General features: G+C 42.3%; 2 protein-coding genes across 3 annotated transcripts in view; both read right to left on the bottom strand.

Moving 5' to 3' along the window:
* Positions 1–18,385, bottom strand: part of LOC139335492 (collagen alpha-1(XX) chain) — a 90,058-nt gene that overhangs the window by 56,409 nt on the left and 15,264 nt on the right. The window contains exons 12-41 of the mRNA XM_070969116.1: positions 17,841–17,986; positions 16,271–16,400; positions 15,930–16,069; positions 15,634–15,760; positions 15,327–15,466; positions 15,117–15,249; positions 14,382–14,527; positions 14,075–14,204; positions 13,265–13,381; positions 13,016–13,162; positions 12,711–12,767; positions 12,216–12,254; positions 11,972–12,110; positions 10,995–11,137; positions 10,384–10,493; positions 9,469–9,627; positions 9,304–9,381; positions 8,905–8,991; positions 8,747–8,800; positions 8,303–8,398; positions 8,104–8,157; positions 7,922–7,975; positions 7,748–7,801; positions 7,164–7,235; positions 6,347–6,382; positions 6,121–6,187; positions 5,799–5,987; positions 5,552–5,629; positions 5,288–5,449; positions 4,286–5,011 (exon numbers count right to left, since the gene is read on the bottom strand). Of these exons, the coding sequence (XP_070825217.1) occupies positions 4,983–5,011; positions 5,288–5,449; positions 5,552–5,629; positions 5,799–5,987; positions 6,121–6,187; positions 6,347–6,382; positions 7,164–7,235; positions 7,748–7,801; positions 7,922–7,975; positions 8,104–8,157; positions 8,303–8,398; positions 8,747–8,800; positions 8,905–8,991; positions 9,304–9,381; positions 9,469–9,627; positions 10,384–10,493; positions 10,995–11,137; positions 11,972–12,110; positions 12,216–12,254; positions 12,711–12,767; positions 13,016–13,162; positions 13,265–13,381; positions 14,075–14,204; positions 14,382–14,527; positions 15,117–15,249; positions 15,327–15,466; positions 15,634–15,760; positions 15,930–16,069; positions 16,271–16,400; positions 17,841–17,986 (3,113 nt within the window). The 3' untranslated portion in view covers positions 4,286–4,982. The remainder of the gene's footprint in view (positions 1–4,285; positions 5,012–5,287; positions 5,450–5,551; positions 5,630–5,798; positions 5,988–6,120; positions 6,188–6,346; positions 6,383–7,163; positions 7,236–7,747; positions 7,802–7,921; positions 7,976–8,103; positions 8,158–8,302; positions 8,399–8,746; positions 8,801–8,904; positions 8,992–9,303; positions 9,382–9,468; positions 9,628–10,383; positions 10,494–10,994; positions 11,138–11,971; positions 12,111–12,215; positions 12,255–12,710; positions 12,768–13,015; positions 13,163–13,264; positions 13,382–14,074; positions 14,205–14,381; positions 14,528–15,116; positions 15,250–15,326; positions 15,467–15,633; positions 15,761–15,929; positions 16,070–16,270; positions 16,401–17,840; positions 17,987–18,385) is intronic.
* On the bottom strand, positions 842–3,402 carry dpm1 (dolichyl-phosphate mannosyltransferase subunit 1, catalytic). Of its 2 annotated transcripts, XM_070968457.1 has the most exons (9): positions 3,232–3,402; positions 2,838–2,937; positions 2,591–2,624; positions 2,429–2,505; positions 2,140–2,165; positions 1,895–1,990; positions 1,691–1,759; positions 1,472–1,586; positions 842–1,346 (listed from the first exon to the last, which is right to left on the bottom strand). In XM_070968457.1, exons 1-9 carry the CDS (start codon positions 3,360–3,362, stop codon positions 1,242–1,244), a joined length of 753 nt encoding a protein of 250 aa, XP_070824558.1. In that variant the 5' UTR covers positions 3,363–3,402; the 3' UTR covers positions 842–1,241. The 2 variants fall into 2 exon arrangements, with proteins under 2 accessions (XP_070824558.1, XP_070824557.1); XM_070968456.1 differs by having other exon boundaries at positions 1,691–1,990.

Raw genomic sequence — 18,385 nt, 5'->3', positions numbered from 1 at the left:
CGCTGCATTGAAATGGTTGATGGTAAAAGTTCTCCATCAGCTGGGGTTCATTCTTGCCCTCTCCCCCCTTCCTCCCACCATCTCTAATCAAATGTCCCCCTGAACTACTGCCACTTTCTGTGCTTCTCCATTTGCCTGTAGGCATGTGATACAATATGTTCATTTAGGTATATGCAGCACATGACTTGATTTGGCTCAGGGCTCCTCTCCACGCAAGGCCTGAAGATCAGGATGAAGCAGGACTCACTTCCAGGTGTCACTTGATGCTTTCGAGATTCATGTTGTCCAACTAGCCTTTAAATGAAGCAGTCCAGACCACAATGGGCCTGGAGCATTCAGCCCCCTGGGACATTTGCCTGCTTGGTTAGCCAGCTCTGCATGGGATGTTTCCAGTGGTGCAAGGAGACAAATGGGATGTTAAATGTCTCTATGATTCACCTTTTTCCAATTCATTCATGTATTCATGCTGCTCTATCCCCATGCTGGATCCATTCATGTATATGAGAGACACAGGCTGATACCTGTCAACGTCTACTGCCACAGGACAGAGTACACCCCATCAAGACCATGGCCTGTGGCTGAAAGTTCAAAAAGAAGCTTTTTGAGTTAAACATTTTGGTGTCAAACCGCTGTTTCAAGGTCAAGAATGAACACTTTCTTTGTGTTTGGGTGAACCTCAGGAGAGTCGGGACCTTTGCCTTTCATTTCGATGTTTACATGAGTGGTAGACATTATCATAACCATCCAGGATGGGCCTGAGCTCATCTTTGGAGAGCACTCTGTGAGCAGGAAATCAGGAAATCAACAGTCTCTTGACCTCATTCAATGAACAGCAATAAGAAACAACAGAGCCAACAATAGAAAGAGTTTAATTTTATACAAACAATCACAGGGGTAACAGGTAAGCAAGTACTTAAACCCATCTGACAATCATGCTGATGCAGAGTTCACTCAGCTGTCTGGACCGGGAATGATGCGACACCACGTGCTTTGCTCACATTGTTTAAAGAGGATGACAGGAATGTAAAGCACTACGTTCCTTCAGTATTCAGGGTGGCGAGTGACAGGGAATTGATTTACAGTTAATGCTAACAGGAGAGAGACATCTCCCTCGTCATTTGCCGTCATGTCACTGGTGAATGGAACTTTCCCCACCACTACAACTGTATTAAAGACAGCAACTTTAAGAGTGAAAGGAATACTACATGACCGCGGCACGTCCAAACGCAATGCATCACAGATCATGTCGTGGCAAAGAGTGTGAGCAGTCCTTTTGCATATGACACAATCTCGTTCCCTCCAAGTTTGGACTCTCCATAAACTCGGTCCACAAAGGAAATGGGCACCTGTTGTTTGGAAGAAGAGAAAAAAGGCATTTATCTGAAAAATATATGCACACTCAGTAAATAACCGCCCCCCATCACCACCAAAAAAACCCATAAATATATGAATAAATGACTCAGGGCCTCACTTCTCCAATTGTGTAGTTGAGCTGTCTGGCGCGGACGATCATCTCCATCTGAAAGACGTACCCTTTGGACACGCACCGCTCAACCAGACTCTCCAACACTTTCTTCTTGTACAACCTGACATCAGTGAGAGAAACAGCGGGGATGTGAGAAAACACAGCCCCACAAGAGCACAATTCAAAAGTCAGTGGCAATTATTTCACAACGCTCACGCCACTTACCTGAAGCTGCCTGTGAGGTCTGAAGCACCGGGTCTCAGTAGCACTTGAGCCAAAAAGTTGGCCCCCCGACTGTGAATGAGAGAAGGGGGCAGAGGACAGAAAAGAAAATCAAACTTCAGCCTCTTGTCTGCTGAAATCAGAGTCAGAGGAAGACAGGTGAGTGGAAATTGAAGAGAAGAAATACTGTTGTTGACTTGCAGATACCTGATGAGCTTCCTGCGCAGATCCCAGCCGTACACGCCTCCGTCCCCACGGTATCGAGTACCAGACACCAGGTCGTAATCACCCCCCTTCTGCTTTCTGACAAACAAGACAAGTTTAACTAAAGGACATGTGCACAAGTTCTCATCCAGCTGTCATTGGATGCACTGGAACTACATCTACAACTACATATTATTATAACAGCTGAACAAACAAAATCATGGGATAGGAAATTTGAAGACACTTACTCAATAAATTCTGGGATAAATTTGGGCTGAAATATCAAAATGACAAAGAACAATCAAACACCATGCTGTAATATTTCACACACTGTAATTACATAAAGGAGTCCTTAAACGTGGGCTTGAAGAAATTGTGTTCTAGAGATCTGATTATTTTCTATAGACCAATGATTTATTGATGAATCAAAAAAGTAACTGGCAGACTGATCAATATTAAAAATGATTGTTATATACAGCCTCAGAGTGTTCACGTGAACCTCCTTTAGAAACACACAATTTAAGGAGCTCCACTCACATGATGGGAAAGGTCTGCATCCATGATGAAGATGAAGTTCCCGGTGGCGTGCTTCATGCCGTGGATGTAGGCAGTGCCTGTGGAAGGAAACCAGAGCTCATCAATAGTTAGCAAAGGTGACTAGAGTGAACACACCATTTGTTTTTACAGTTTTGAACTTACCCAGGCCTAACTTTTTCGCTCTTGGTCGTAGAAGCTGAGCCACAGAAAAGAGAAATTAAGCGTCTGCAGAAAGACCCTGTGCACAGTTCATTTACTCCAGCCACCTGTTACATGACATGATGGCTAAACATTGTAAAGCACTGCTAAACAATCAGCTGTTGGCTCTATGAGCACACCACATGCTAATTAATCTGAACGCATCCTCACTCGCTGTGAGGACGTCGATCAGTAGCGATTCTTCACTTACTATTTTATCTTCTCCATAAATCTTTTGCAACTGCTCAGCCACCTCCAGTGTCCCATCTGGGCTTCCATCGTCGATGACAATGATCTCGTAGTTAAACCCACTGGAAACACAACAAGTGAGCTGAAGCTTGGTTGGGTTAATTTTGTATCTCTGACTAACACACATACACGTTGACAAGTACATCACGCTACATAAGGTAGCTAGAACAAGCTAGTTTAACTTTAACATAACCTTTTTATATTGTAGCCATGACACAATTATTCGTAGAAGCCAATGTTAAGAGCACTGAGCCGAGCTGTCATTTGTCAGTGGTTTAGAGACAGCTCATCACTGACCGGCATTACCACGTTAGCTAGCATTAGCCGAGCAGCTTTGCTGGCTTCCCGGAACTCACCTTTCACCGAGATATTTCACCAAAAGCCACACTATTAAAGGTAGATTTTCCCTTTCGTTGTAGGTAGGTAACAGTATCGAGTACTTGTCCCCATTGTCCCGGTTTTGGTGCGACGTTTTTCGACTTGCCATGGCGACGTCTATCTACAACGGCCACACTGTGTAAAGTTGCAAGAAAGTGCTACACAATATCCTGTTTATTATTTTCAAAATAAAACAGTCCTATTCCGTATTTTCACTTCAGCTACACCGAAAAAAATGGATAAAACTATGGAAATATTACACCATACAGCATAGTTAGCCAAAGTTTGCTCCCCTCTTGTATTAGCATTACACTTCATGTTAACACATAATCCTGCATAATATAGCGTATAGCATATTAGCATTGTCTAACCTCACAAACATAACAAACAACGTTGCTCAGTGGTTTCGTCACAGTCTCATTATAGATATGCTTTTTGTGTTTTTATGTTGAGTAAATAACAATATTCTACGGGTTCTTCACGTTTCCCACCCAGGGCAGTGAAGAAACATGGCTGGCTTTTGTTTTGAAAAGGGAACATTTCTCACAAAAACGGAAAGTAGACGTACTAATGTGGCTAACTTGACTAAGCTGTCGTAAACATCTGCTGACAGGTTGGAACTTCCATTGCGCTCTTCAAAATAGACCCCACTGGAAACAAATCTCTCTTCACCAGGGTTCCGACAAACTACTGTGGCATTATTATCATTATTCCTGCTGGTTGATTTATTTTCTCTCGTCCCCCAAAGGAGTTGGTAGTCAATTTCAGCCTCAGGGCTTGTTTGCATACTGTACATTCAGAGTCCAGGAATAAAACACTCCACTCCCTTCACTGAGACAGTCACATTATTTTGGGAACAAAAAACACATCACACTTCATTAGACACATATTAATGATATTTTATTACCAAGATAAAAAATACATACATACCAAAAAAAAAACAAAAAACAAACATCTTTCTGACACACACACACACACACACACACACACACACACACACACACACACACACACACACACACACACACACACAAAACCCCCAAGAAAACAGAAACTGTAAACCTGAATTTTCAATAGGTGCAGTATAAAATATCATACATGAACTGTATGCAGTAAATATAATAAACAATATACAAACGATCGTACACATGATGACAGACATTCTCACAGTATCATTTATACCATGGAACAAAGAGGCTTTTACACCATGGATTATGCATTTTCATTATCCTTGAGGCAGTTAAGGTTAGAATAGCAAATGAAATAGGTAGAAATGTACCACAAATGGCTAAACTACTTGGCATTGATACAGTGCATGAATACATAAACATAGAAACAAAAGGTTTCAGTGCGCATATAGTGTACATTATAAGACAGCACTTGCCTGATCCCAATGGGAAAATATTTTCCTTTATGATGCTATCTATTCATCAAAACACTATTCTATATTAGAAAGCTTCCTACTTATTCTTAGTTTATTTCTCTGCCTTATTTTATGTCTAAGAACACTGTAACAAGAGGACAGAGAGAGATCCTTCCTGTATTGATTCCTTTTCTCACTCTTGATGAAGCTTGTCAAGCTTCCACGTCAGTCAGTGGCAAGTTCACACAGCAGACCTCTTTAGTGGTGCTTCTTTAGCTCCATTTCCAGTATGTCATTGAGCTCCAAAGGAACCATTGTCTTTCCCAACAGTCACCTGACCATTGCTGCATGCTTGCTCATATCCACTCAAGGCTGGTAGCCATAATAAGGGTCTTCTGGGCGAACAGAGCACAGACAAGAAAGAGTAAACACGTAAGACCACTTTCACACTGTCAAGCCACACTCGTGACAACGTACATTTTGCAGCTACAGCTTGTTGAGCTGCATCAAAGTGGCCAAAAATCAATTGGCTGCCCATAATGTAGTAAATGTAAAAGTAATGGTTTGGTATGGAAAATGGTCAATGTGGGCTGTCTAAGATGCTTCAGGTCAGTGTTAAATAATTTACCCTTCTTGCGTCATCAGTTAGTGGACTTTTCCTCGTAGCTAACCTGTTTGCTGGGGGGCTCTGTGGCAGCCTCCGCTGCTGTCACACACACCCGGTGGTCCAATCTCGCCTGGCTGTCCAGGAGGTCCGGGGATCCCTGGGGGTCCTGGCTTACCATCATCTCCTTTGGAGCCTGCAATTCCCAGCTTGGACTCACCTGGGGGACCTGCAGAGACACATCAGTACAGGGTTATGCACTGATGATTCATGGGACAGATTAATATGATATGACAGTGATATATGACACAAATGACTCCTAAAGAGGTACCTGCGAATCCTTTGATCCCTGTGGGCCCCTGGACATTGGTCCCTGCATCACCTTTGTCCCCTGAAAAACCTCTCCGTCCTGTAGAGAAGGACTAGACAACTTAGCATCATCAAAATCTTAGAATATTATCAAGCTAGAACTTTAAAATCTGAGTAAGGAAACACGTTTATAATTTCTCTGACTTTTGTGCAACAGTTGCTTTCTAGTTGGATTGTTTCCATTTCAACAAACCGAAATGGAGTCCTACCCTGTTCTCCTGGGTATCCAGGTCTACCGGGTCTCCCCCTTGAACCAACGTTCCCTTGGGTGCCCCTGGTGCCTGGTGGGCCCTTGGGCCCTGGTATACCAGGCTCCCCAGGGGGCCCCACTGGTTCTTCAATAGGAGCTGGCTTACGATTGACCTCATTAATGAACATGTCGAGCTTCAACACCTCCTCTGAAAAAAACACACAACTCTGGATAAAGTATGCTGAAGAGCACGTGTTTGGACCTTTCAAAAGCTACATGGAGTGAGTTAAACATGCAGACATCATCATCTTTTTTTACATGCTTGCTAACAGAGTGCTTACTGTGCACTAGTTGCTCACAGGCCTGTGTGACCAGCTGGTAGATCATGGCCATAGACTGAGGCTCCCCCTGTAAAACAAAAGCAGATTCACCAACAAGGGTTTCAATGAGAGCCAAATAATTATTTTGGAATGAGACAAACAGTAAAAAGTAATGACAAAATGTGTCCCACTGCTGTCGTAAAATGTCACTATTACAATAAGTGAAAGACTGAGAAGTTAAACCCACCTTCTCTCCTCGTTCCCCTTTACTCCCTGGCAGACCCTGTTAAGCAAAAGATCAGTGAACGACAGGATGTTGAAGGAGCCACAATTACGCACAGCAGATTCGTTGGTGACATTTTGTGCAACCAGCAGACAGATGTAAAATAACTACAAACCTCTGTGCTCATGTGCATATCAGACTTGTCTTATGATTGACTATTTGACAGTTTCACAGTAAATCAATGAGCATGTTGGAGACAGACATATTGAAAACAGTCTCGTGACAATTTGGAGATCAATTAAAACGTCTTCTTCGTCAAATAACTCAGGACCATGCGCTCCTGCAAGCGCCCATTGTGTTTTTAACAACTATATGATTGTCAGCAATTGCATTGTTATTTTGCACTCAGAACAATCAAATAAAAATTCAAAAATACTTTTAGAAATAAAAAAAATATGACATGCACAACAGTAGACTGCATTTCAAATTCTACTTTCACTTCATGAATGACACTGATATGGCATTTCACACCAGATGCTTACTGCATGGATCATTGAGATGACAAATAAAATCACTCACTGTTATGCACTGAAAAACATGGTGATCATCAGACTCTCTTGCTCTCCCACATTGATTGTTAATAATCACTCACTCTTTATTATTAGACATGGCTATCCTTATCAAAGCCTACATGGGACTATGCATCACATCTCATCTTCTGTTAGTGTTCGTTACATGTGTAAATATATATCTGACCTCTGTTCACTGTGAACACATTGATCATTACATAACCAAGAAGACAGGGATGACTAATTGACACTGTTTGTCCCTCTGGTCTCACCGTAGGTCCCACAGGTCCTGAGGGGCCTCTTTCCCCCAAAGGCCCTGGGTATCCTGGCATTCCTTGGAAACCCTGTAAAATACAAAAAGTGACCACATTGGGAGAAGAGGCTTTGCTGGCTACACACAGGTACATGGTAGCATCACAGGACAGACAGGGGAGCTTTTAACAAAAAAAATCACATTTTTTGCTGTTAACATTATTACAACATGGCCTTATAATACCGAATTACATCAAGGCTGTAATGTTAATTCTCTAAATCTGAATGTTACTCTAGAAAAAAGACATTTTGGCCTGAAGGTGGTGCTAGAGGAAAGCTCAAAATGTGTTCAAAGTGGAATGGGTTCATTCTCAGTGAACTCAAGGTACATCATCCCAGTAGATTTGGAGATTTTGTGTGTTTTGAGGCTATATTGTGCCCTAATGGATTCATCCTCTGAGGACAACAAATATCCACAGTATATTTTATGGCCATTAATATATTAGTTTTTCAAATTTCATGTCATGGACCGAACACCGGTGGAAAAAATTCAAAAGTATTCAAATTCTACACCTTCTAGCTTTAAAATGAAATTCAACTTTACCCTGAGTCCAGTGATGCCAGGTGCACCGATACCACCCTCAAGCCCTCGAATGCCCTGCAAAACACATCGCAGAAAGACGAGGACACATAAACATGGACGGAGGGTCACTACTTCGGCTAAATTGTATGAAGAACCGCTAACATCTGCTGCTCTGTATTGGATCACGCAGCTCACCTTGGGGCCTGGAATCCCCTCCTCCCCTTTTGGACCTGGAGGTCCGGGTGAACCCTTTAGGGAAAGACAACGAGAAGGTTGGAGAGAGTGCAATGAGAGGCGGATGGATGGATTTACAGACAGGACAGGGCAGAGGATTAAGAAGTGAGCTTTTTCTCTTCCCCAGCTGTATTTTTGTTCACCTGCAGTCCTGGTCGTCCAGGATCTCCCTTTTCCCCTCTTGCACCAGGTGGACCCTGAATGGAAAAATATGGAAACAGAAAACAAGACAAATTTATAGGATATGCTAGATTCTCTAGTCCTTAGAGAACAAGTTAGCAACATATGTACTATGATGACTGCCATGATACACAGATAGGATGTGTTAGGAAAGTTACTCACCGCTTTGCCCTGCACAGTCATTCCTCGAGGCCCTATGTTGCCCAGGGGTCCAAGACCTCCCTCAAATCCAGGCTTTCCTGGAGGACCCACCTCCCCCTGAAACCCAAAGAAAGCTCTTGAAGAAAACTCCTGAAGACATCCATTTGGTGCTTTAACTCGTGTTTCTAAATAAAACATGCACTGTAATGTATAAATGCCCTGACAACATTCAACAGGATTTCAATTTTTGGCCTTGGCCACAGAGGATATTTTCAATATCCAAATGACTCTGAAGCTAGACCTGACCTCTTGCCTTCACTGGCCTGCATCAGCTTTGAGCCTATAATCACGGGTCTGGTCAGCTCTTATATTAACAGGTCAAGTCGGGTCCAGATTTGATTGAGCGATAACTGTAGGAGACAGAACTTAAATCTAAACAAGCCTGAATAAATATTTTCATCTCACCTTTTCGCCTTGATCCCCCTTCTCACCTTTCTCACCACGAGGACCTGGCTTTCCCTGAGAAAGAGACAACAAATTGAATGTGAACGTTATTAAACAATTGGATCGCACAAAAAATGAGTCAGGAGTCAGCTAGCACTCAAGGTCTCATGGTGTCATACAGTAGGTCCAGGGGAACCGGGAGCACCAGGGACGTCAGAGGAACAGGTACAGGAGTACGCCGGGGCAGGACAGCTCTCCTCATCTCTCTGACGCACACAAACACACAAACAATAAACAGTAAGTCAGCCCTTGAAGCCAATAGTACATTTACTGTGCTCTCATATAGTATCTCTCACTATTGTATAACCACTGGAAAAAAAAGTGAGTCACTTTCACGCATCTTATGAAACTGTTTTTGAAGTTAGAATTAGTTTAAATTTCAGGCGATCTTTTTATTCACCAGCAGACTTTCAAGATCTAACTTCACAGAAAGCACTCAGCTCACTGCACGTCAAACACAGTTTGCTGACAAGATAACACAGTTGATGAGGGGTAAATGTAAACAGCAACAGACTGACCACTCCAGGCAGATCACAGCATGTATCCTCTGAAGGCCACGTGGTGTTACAGACGATCTCAAAGGACTGCAGCCCGAACTGGAAACAATGAAGAACACAGGATACAGGCTGAGCTCAGGACAGGGACAGAGCCAATCAGAAGAGAGAGACAAGAAGGAAAAGTACCGGTGCAGATCCACTATTGGGTCCTCTGGTCTTCACCAGTTTTCCCAGCATCTCAAAGCCGTCGGTTGGCAGGTTACCTAGCGGGCGGGCAGGCCTCTCACCCACATGCTGGCAGTCCACAGACAGGGACACACTCACCTGGCTGACAGACAGGTGAACCTGCCAATCAAAGAAGACAGAGGACTGATCAAAAGGAACCACAAGAGATAAAGCATGACCTGAAATCCCACATTGTTTTGTCATATTAGGCCAGGTAGGCCTGGAATTATAATCCTTTCTTCTATGGGCATATCTATAGGCAGATTCATGGATGTCTATTTGCAATGGAAATCAGTGATAATGATATCCTCAGGAAGTATAAGTCACTCTGAACCAAAAAACACATCTTGCACAAAATATGTAGAAGTCTTGATACAATTTGTGGTGATCAGGTGCTAAAGGTTTGTTAAGTATCTGAATTAACTAAACACCAAACACAGTTGGAAATCTCTGCATGAGGTCAACAGTTACTGAGGAGCAAATAACTTCTTCACTGCCTGTCAAGAATGTGAAATATTCATAGTGACTTAGTCCTACTTACAGTGAAGAGTAGAAGCAATCATTAGGAGCAGCTCAAAACTCTAACAACACATTAATCACATGGGCTCAGAGCAGAAATAGCTAAGCAGAGACAAGGACTTATCGTCATGTTATTCATCATGGAGAACATCTCATGTTCAATTTCCCTGTGATTGCATATCTTGATATTTCTTTTGTAATAGTGAGGGCTCAGAGGTGAATGAGCGACAAGGTGGGTAGATGGAAACAAGGACATTTAAAATGATTTGAAAACATAGCATCCATGTTTAATTTTCTGCTGAATGACAGTGAAGCTCTGACTGTCTCCTCACACGTGCTCAGTGTATATTATCTCACCTTGTGAAAGCTGCCATAGAACAGTCTGTGGACCTGTGGCTGGTCAAAGGTCAGTTCCTGCACCTCTCCCCTATAGTCCAGACTGAAGTACACCAGATGCTTGGTCGTAGCTGTACAAAGCACAAACAGAGCAAGCTATTCAGTGATCAAATACAAATCTAATTATTACAATTAAAATTACAATTATTATAATTAAACAGTATTTCCTAACCTCTAGTGGGGGTTTCACACTAATGGCTTTTTCAAAATTACTTCTTAAAATCTGTCAGTCTGCATTTCAATAATCTTCAACAACAGTGAAAGATGCAACCTCAGTTTGTCATAAATCCTTTCAGAGACAACACATGTCACTGAGGACATCTTGTGATTCCCAGAAAAAAAGCTAAATTCAGCTAAATCTTTACTTCTTAAAGGATGAGTCTGGCAATACTTTATTATGTCGTTGTGAATAAATCCTTCAAAAGAAAACCTGCTTTTCCTCCCCTGACAGTAGCTCAGCCACAAGTCCACTGTCCAATATAGAATACCACCAACCTCATGCTTTAATTCATTTGCATCTATCTATTTAGGATTGTGGCTGTTCACAAAGCACGTCAACAGATGTTACTCACGGTCCAGCACCACCCCCATCCTGGGCTGGAAGTCGTTGTCAGTGAGCTGCCAGAGGGCAAAGGGCTCCCTGGGTGTGTCCTGCAACATACGGAAGGTGATGCTGATGGTGTGCTCTGGAGAGAAGCCTGCAGGGTGGATGAACCTGGAAGGAGAGAGGGAAAGATGGATATATTTAAATAAAATGTAAAGGGACCTATTTCATTCTTTTTTTGTTTGAACCTTTACTTTAATATTAATATTACTGCATTATTACAGTACTGTAGATACACTAACCATATAAACTGTATAAAACTTCTAAATTCCAATCGTAGCTGTTTTTATCCACCTTTAATCCAAATATAAACAAGTTGAAAATGTCAGTTGGTGTGATTTCAGCCACGCTCTGTGACACCCTGACGTAGCAACAGATCTGTACTTGGTATTGCAGCAGAAGTTATCAACATTTAGCCTGAGCTATTCTTTAAAACTGTCACTTCATTATTAAAGTGAAAAAGCTGGGCATCATCAATCCCATCTCCTAAAAATGATGCTGGAGTGAGCGAAGACATCCCTCTCCCGCAACCCTGACAGGTGAAGCTGAGGCGTGAGAAGACATGCAAGTGAGGGAAGCCAGGAGCCACACTGTGGAAAGCAACCTCTGTAGATTTGCCATTCCTCTTCTCATGAATTTTTGGTATGCCTTCACCGGATAGGGATTTGATTGTTCTGGCCACATTCGGAAGTTGTCGTGTCCCAAAGGACTGTTTGTTCAAGTTGCAGTATGCATATAGCATGACACACCTCTCAAACACGACTGGACACAGCTGAACAAACAGCATGGAGGATGTACTGATGTGTATACTGAAAGGGAGGTTCAGAACACTGCAATCTTTATTAGCAGCTACATTGCAAAGTGATATGACCAAGTGCAAGTATTTATTCAAATAGGTAATTTTAGTAGAGGGTCAATGAAAAGCAGCAAAAGAGATGCTCTCACTTGGTGCTCTGTGTCAGCTGGATGTCTCTGTACAGGGTGTAGGTGGGGAGGGTGTTGAAGACAAAAGGCTCGGCTGCCACACCCTCCACAGATGAGTGAGCTCTCTGAGTCAGACCAAACGCTTCCATCATGTCAAATCCTGAGAAAACAAACACATGACAGCAATAGGAGGAGCTTTTTAAATTTGATGTTTTAGTTTATTCATAAGAGAGGGAGTTTGCAGTTATGTCTGAGGACATCTCACCTTTAACAATGCTGTTTCTGATGGTGACTTCAGGACACACTGAAACAGCAACAACAGGACAGCGTTGAATCATACAAGCAAAGCAAAGCTGAGAAACCAACAGCTAAGGGTTTTTTCCAGCATTTTCAGTCCAGACAAAAATACCAAAGTCTCAATGTGAGCTCCAGGTCCGCTAGAACAAGTCTGCAATTTAAGTATTCTGATGGTCTGATTTTATGATTACGATGAAACAAACTTCAAGCACATCACCAAAACCAAGTGCTACCTGCTCTCTCACTGCGTTGATGTCATGAAGATGAAAAAAAACATAAATGCTGACATACTTCTCAGTTTGCTGGGGACCTGCTGGAGTCATTTAAAGATTTAAGAATACAACAAGTCTGCTTAGCCTGAACTGCAATACTAATAATAATCCCAAAGACATTCCAAAAACAATTATGAGCTAACCCGACGCACTTCTACAGAAGAATGTACTGCAGTATGATTACGAGTCACCTTCGTTGTGGATTGGGTACATGCGGGGGTGGATGGGAATTCTTGCTGGAGCTGCGGCTGAAAAAGAAACCAAGAAGTATAACCAATCGTGACACATTTAACAGGCGGAAAAATTGTTAAGACATTTACAGATTTTTGTCTAAAAATAATGAAATGCATGTATCAATCTATGCAATTACTTCCACAAATACCAAATGATTTGATTACATTTTATGGAAGCAAGCAACCTAAAAATTACTTATTTCTGACATTTTCAACTAACTTCAGCATCTGACACGGTCTTTGTAACCCAGATAAGGTCAGACCTGTTGGATGGAGAATGGAGACAGCAGTGCCCTCTGCTGAGCCGAGAAGGGAGTGCACACTGATGCGATACAAAGTCTCCGGTTCCAGATCAGTGAAACAGTGACTGCTGCTGGACTCATCAACAGTTTCCTCCTTTGTTTGCTTGTCTATACACAACGCACACATTGACAGGACACATACACATCGATGGGTAAATTAAGAGTCGTTTCCCAGAGCTGGCAGTTACTATAGATTATATAATAGGTTACCTTTGACAGACTGAATGACAATACGATATCCATCAACAGCAGACACGGGTCTCCAGGACACACAGATACTGGAGTGGTCTGACCTGACCACACTCACACTGCTGACCCGCAGACTGGCTGGAGAGAGAGAGAGAGAGAGAGTGGTAAAACTAAAACTAAAGGCAGATAAACAGGAAGGTACGGTATCATATTTATCAGAGATGAGGAGCCGCCTACAGAGGTCTGGTAAGCTCACTGACTGACTCAAGTGACATCAGATGAGGCCATCTATCGCTACACACAGCTCCCTCTGGAGACACTTCACACAGCTTTTTTCACATGTGCAATTGTATTCCCAAACACCTATAAGCAGACTTTGATGTGTTCCCCTTTAAGACGAACCACTGGTCTTTGTACCCAACATGAAAACGCTTCAAGATACCGAAACATAAAAGAGGAAACATAAAAGTACTATGTTAAAATACTGACAATATCAATTAATATACAGTATCAATCATTTTAAGTGCTAACTATCTGTGAAGGCCTTACAAATGTTTGTATGCATACATAATAATACATATGTACAGGATGTTTTCTGAAACAGAGGACGCAGGGGTCAGGCTAAAAATGAAGCATTACCATAAAAAGTTTATTGGCTTAGTAAAATGTATTTATTTAGAATGAGATTAGTTTGTCATTTTTATGACAAAAATAGATGCAGAATGCTGTGCTGTCCAAGAGAAATGGACAAACTACACAAGCCACAAGTTCAAATTCAATCACTTTGAAGTTTTCCAGTAGTTGTGCATTCTTTTCGTGTGTTTGACTCACTGGTTTTGCCCTGAGCTGAACCGCTGCCTCCTTCTCTGTTGCGGTACTCGGCGGTGACCAGGATGCTGTAACGAGTATCTGGCTGTAATGACTCGAGCACAACCTGCTTTTCACCACCTGGGACCAACACCTGTAGATGACAAACCCACCTTTCAAAGCAAAGTGTCAAGTATAATGTTCATCTGTCGCCAAAGAGCTAATTTGCAGTTTTTGGAAGTCTCTGTGACTTCTGTGAAGCACTATGATTTACTGTCTAGCAGGATGAAGCACAAAGCAGCTGAAGAGGTGACTATTACAGCCCACTCACAGTGATGTCCTGGCTTTCAGCTCCAGTCAGTGCAGTGTAAGACACGTGATACTGGAGGACATGAGCGTTGGGAGGTACCCAGCTGACCACCAAGCTGACTGCAGTCTCCTCTGAGACTGAAACGCTGGATGGGCCTCCACCAGACACTGTAGAGACAAAATACAAAGAGCACATATTTAGACTCACTACAAGGAATATTCATTTCAGTTTAAATCTATATTGTCTTCTTTTTGCATCAAGACAGCATAAAAAACAGAAATACAACTGAAGTGCAATACAGCATACAGTAAAAGGTTCAGTGATCAAGCAGAGAAAAGCTCCAACAATAAGAGTCCGGATTAGATAAAGTGTACAGGAAACGCAGGGACAGTTTATGGTGTACTAGATTAAGAGTGTTAATTGTAAACATTTAACCCTTTTAACAATATTAAAAGGAAAATCAAGAAATGTAATTCCTGCTGGAGTTTCTGTTGTGTCACTAAGCTCCCTAAAGAACAGACAACACACAATCTGCCAAGCTACGATCAGGACCCAAAGTGGACTGAGGAGTTACGTGTGTCTTGAATAATATATTAAAATATCCAACCCAGAACTGGGCAATGTATTCAGTACTATGTCTTTTTCTGAGGTTTCCTCTTCACATCTTCAAGTCTTTATTTATATTTAGTGACACAAACTACCTTCCAGTGTTGCTGTTAATCTTTCACTTATTACTTATGGATGTGTGTGACTCACAGGTGCTGTAGCGTATGGCCACAGCTTCACTCTGAGCTCCATCTCCATAAAGTGCAGACAGAGAGATCTGGTATTCCTTATCATCCACCACACCCTCCAGGATCGCCCCTTCACTCTCACCACTCACTCTCAGCTAAAAAAACAGACGGGGAAAAGAGCAACATTATTATAAGACATTTTACATTCCACCCACCCATTAATCCAGCCCACCTGTCTCAGGTCTCCTCCACTGAGAGAGATCCACTTGATGAGGTAGGACACAACATCATCAGCTGCCGCCTCCCAGCGCACGGTGATTTCACTGCCTGAGAAATTAGACACCCTGAGGTCTGAAGGAGAAGGCACCTTCACTATGAGAGAAGGAAAGAAAAGCAGATGTACTTTCTGGTATTTCTTCATTGAATTTAATGTTTCTTCTCTGCTGTCCTGTTATATGAGACAACTCCCTTTACACATCAAAGGAAATGATGATGCCTTCAGGCACAAAAGACTTGGTGTGTGCATATATGTGTCTTACGTGTAGTGATGTTACTGGTGAGTGCTGCAGACAGGCCTTGTGGGTAATGAGACTGGACTGAAACCAGATATCTGGACAGAGAGGAGAGGTTCTGCACCAGCACCGAGTTCAGTCCTGTTACCTCCACCTGGAAAGAGCTTTCATATGAACGACTGACACAAAAAATGAAAGACCAACACTTTCATACTATATGACTGACTGACTCATAAGAATTTAATATAGTAATAGCTCAGTTATGGGGATGTTTTTTGAGACAGACGGTTTGTAAGTGGACACCGGTGTGTTTGGGACGATACCTGCTTGACGTCGCTGCCGTGGTTGGTGCTGTAGATGATTCTGTGGCCAGGAACATCCATCGCTCCAGGCACCCAGCTCACCCTCAGCATACTGTGTGTAACCACTGGGAACTGAACACTTACTGGTGGTGGGAGAGGGACTGTGAGGAGAAGACAAATGGTGATAATTATTCTATCAGTGCCATTGAGACGTTACGGTGCTAGAGAGGAAGCTCTGTCATAAAATGATAGAAGGAAGTATGGTAGGAAAGGGGAATGAGAAAGAAAGAGAAAAAGGTGGAGGAAGATTAAAGAAGGAAAATGTGAGCATAAGTGATGAGAATGTTTGGGGAATGTCTTACATGTAGTGGCAACAGCAGTGACAGGGTCACTGGGCTCCTCATCATAGAGGGCATAGAGAGTGACAGAGTAGTCTGTTGCCGGCAGTAACTCTGTCAGCTCCACAACTGTCTGCTCTGCACTGAATTTCTCCTGCATGAATACAAAAACAAAACATCCCTGAATTGGTTGTTTACAGTCACATGACGAAGGGCTGGAAGTGAAAACTGCAATGAATGAGATGAAGGAAAGTTCTTACTAGGCTAGTTTAGATGAAATTATAAGAAAGGAACAAACAGAAAACCAGAACATATGTTGGATGTGACCCTTACGTTATGAAGAGCAGCTATTTTTCAACTGAAGTGAAAGGTTTGCTGTTACTGAGGCAGCAGATAAAGCAACTACCTGCTCATTCAGACATTGGTCTGCTCTAGAAAACAAATGAAAGCAGACAGAAGTATGGAGGCAAACAACTTTTTGTTAGAAGCTGGGTCCAGGACCCTGATACCAAAGTGCTCCGGGATAGCTGTGGTTTGGTTTTTTCAAGGGTACGTAGCTTTTTCCTGTGGATCAACTGAGCAACAAGCTTTCAGCCCCGCAGTGCTGAATGTTGACGTTTACATTCTGGTTGTTTGCTTGGTTAACCACTTGCCTCACTAAAGCCGTGGATCATCTTGAAACAAGACAGGGTACGTTATTTACGTTCAACTGTCTTATGTGAAACTGTTAACGCTGGTTTAAGAAGTGTTAGTTGTGTTACTTGTAGCCATTACTTTTAATCCATCAACACAGATTTAAAACAACAGCTGATGTTACGACCATTTCCACCCTCAGCCGACTCGGCTCCTCCCAACCGCAGCCATTTTTTTCTGGCGTTTTTTGGTCAATTTCTTGCATTTTTCACCCTTATGAGCAATTCTAGTTCGCAACAATAGGTCCCATGGTTTCTTGGTTTGAAGTGATCTGAGCAACCATAAACAACGCAAAACACTGGCATTTTGAGAGTGTGTTAGAGTGCTTCCTATCACTTCTGGCCCATCTGCAGTTTACGCCACAATAAAACAGTGACATCATCTGCAAACAACCTGTTAGGATAATCTCTGCCCACAAATCATGTGATAATAAGCCTGCTACCACACCTTACAGTAAAATTATATCACAGGGAGTAATTGGAGCTGAGAGCTTACATACAATGGAATTGAAAAAGTGAGAAGTCAATGATTTAACAGAACATTTTTATCAATGCAAGGATCACACATGAGGAAAGAGGAATTGAGGGAGATACTCTACACTATCACCATATATCGACACTATTACTATAAATCTCCACAATCACTACATATGCAGTGTCACTATATATCTGCCCTATCACTATATAGCTACAAAAGCAGTGTATCACATTATGTTTTCACCTGCCGGCTTACCTGTTGCTGATGCCTTTGTCCTGTCTGATGACTAGGCTGGTTATTGTTGGCTTGCATTTATTTGCTTGCAATTAAAATCACAAGCGCATGTACACACACACACACACACACACACACACACACACACACACACACACACACACACACAGCAGAGAGATCCAGTTCTCACCTCCTTGGCGTCATCAGGTTCTCCATGGTTGAGAGCTGAGTAGAGGATCATGTACTGTGTTGCACCAGGTGCTGCACCCCAACTCACTGTCAGTGTGCTACATGAGGAAGGAGTTACCTCCAGGTTGGCAGGCATGGCCAGGGGCACTTAGTGAGAGGGACAGGAAGAGACAGGAAGGACAGAGGAGAAAAGGATAAAAAGAATAAGAGGAGAAATGTTAGAAGCTGTTTGTAGTATACAAACACGGTTTTACAAACAAGCCTGTAAACTATTGATGGGTAAGTTGAGTACAATCTGTGATTTACTGATGACTGGACACTTTTCAGACACTGTGTGTATTCAGTTTGAGGGCTGGGTAGGAGAAGGGGGAGGATATACTGTACATATGGTCAATAATGCATTTCTTTTTAGTCACACTGAGTGAGGGCATGAGCTCCAGAGTCATGCTGAATGGTATTCTCTATGCAAATCTATTCATTCAGGCACAATACACACTGCTAGAAGGATTTCAATTTATTTTATTTTTTACAATAAAAAATGGAATA

The sequence above is a fragment of the Chaetodon trifascialis genome, chromosome 8 (assembly GCF_039877785.1).
Source record: "Chaetodon trifascialis isolate fChaTrf1 chromosome 8, fChaTrf1.hap1, whole genome shotgun sequence".
NCBI lineage: Eukaryota > Metazoa > Chordata > Actinopteri > Chaetodontiformes > Chaetodontidae > Chaetodon > Chaetodon trifascialis.
This window is presented reverse-complemented; position numbering and strand designations above follow the sequence as displayed.

Bases quoted from the DNA above. Each gene is read 5' to 3' on its own strand.
- dpm1 (XM_070968456.1), bottom strand. From the start codon at position 3,362: ATGGCAAGTCGAAAAACGTCGCACCAAAACCGGGACAATGGGGACAAG. The intron at 2,506-2,590 runs GTAAGTTCAAAA...TTCCTTCCACAG, and splicing joins AGCGAAAAAGTTAGGCCTGG to GCACTGCCTACATCCACGGC. The intron at 1,991-2,139 runs GTAAGTGTCTTC...CTTGTTTGTCAG, and splicing joins TTTATCCCAGAATTTATTGA to AAAGCAGAAGGGGGGTGATT.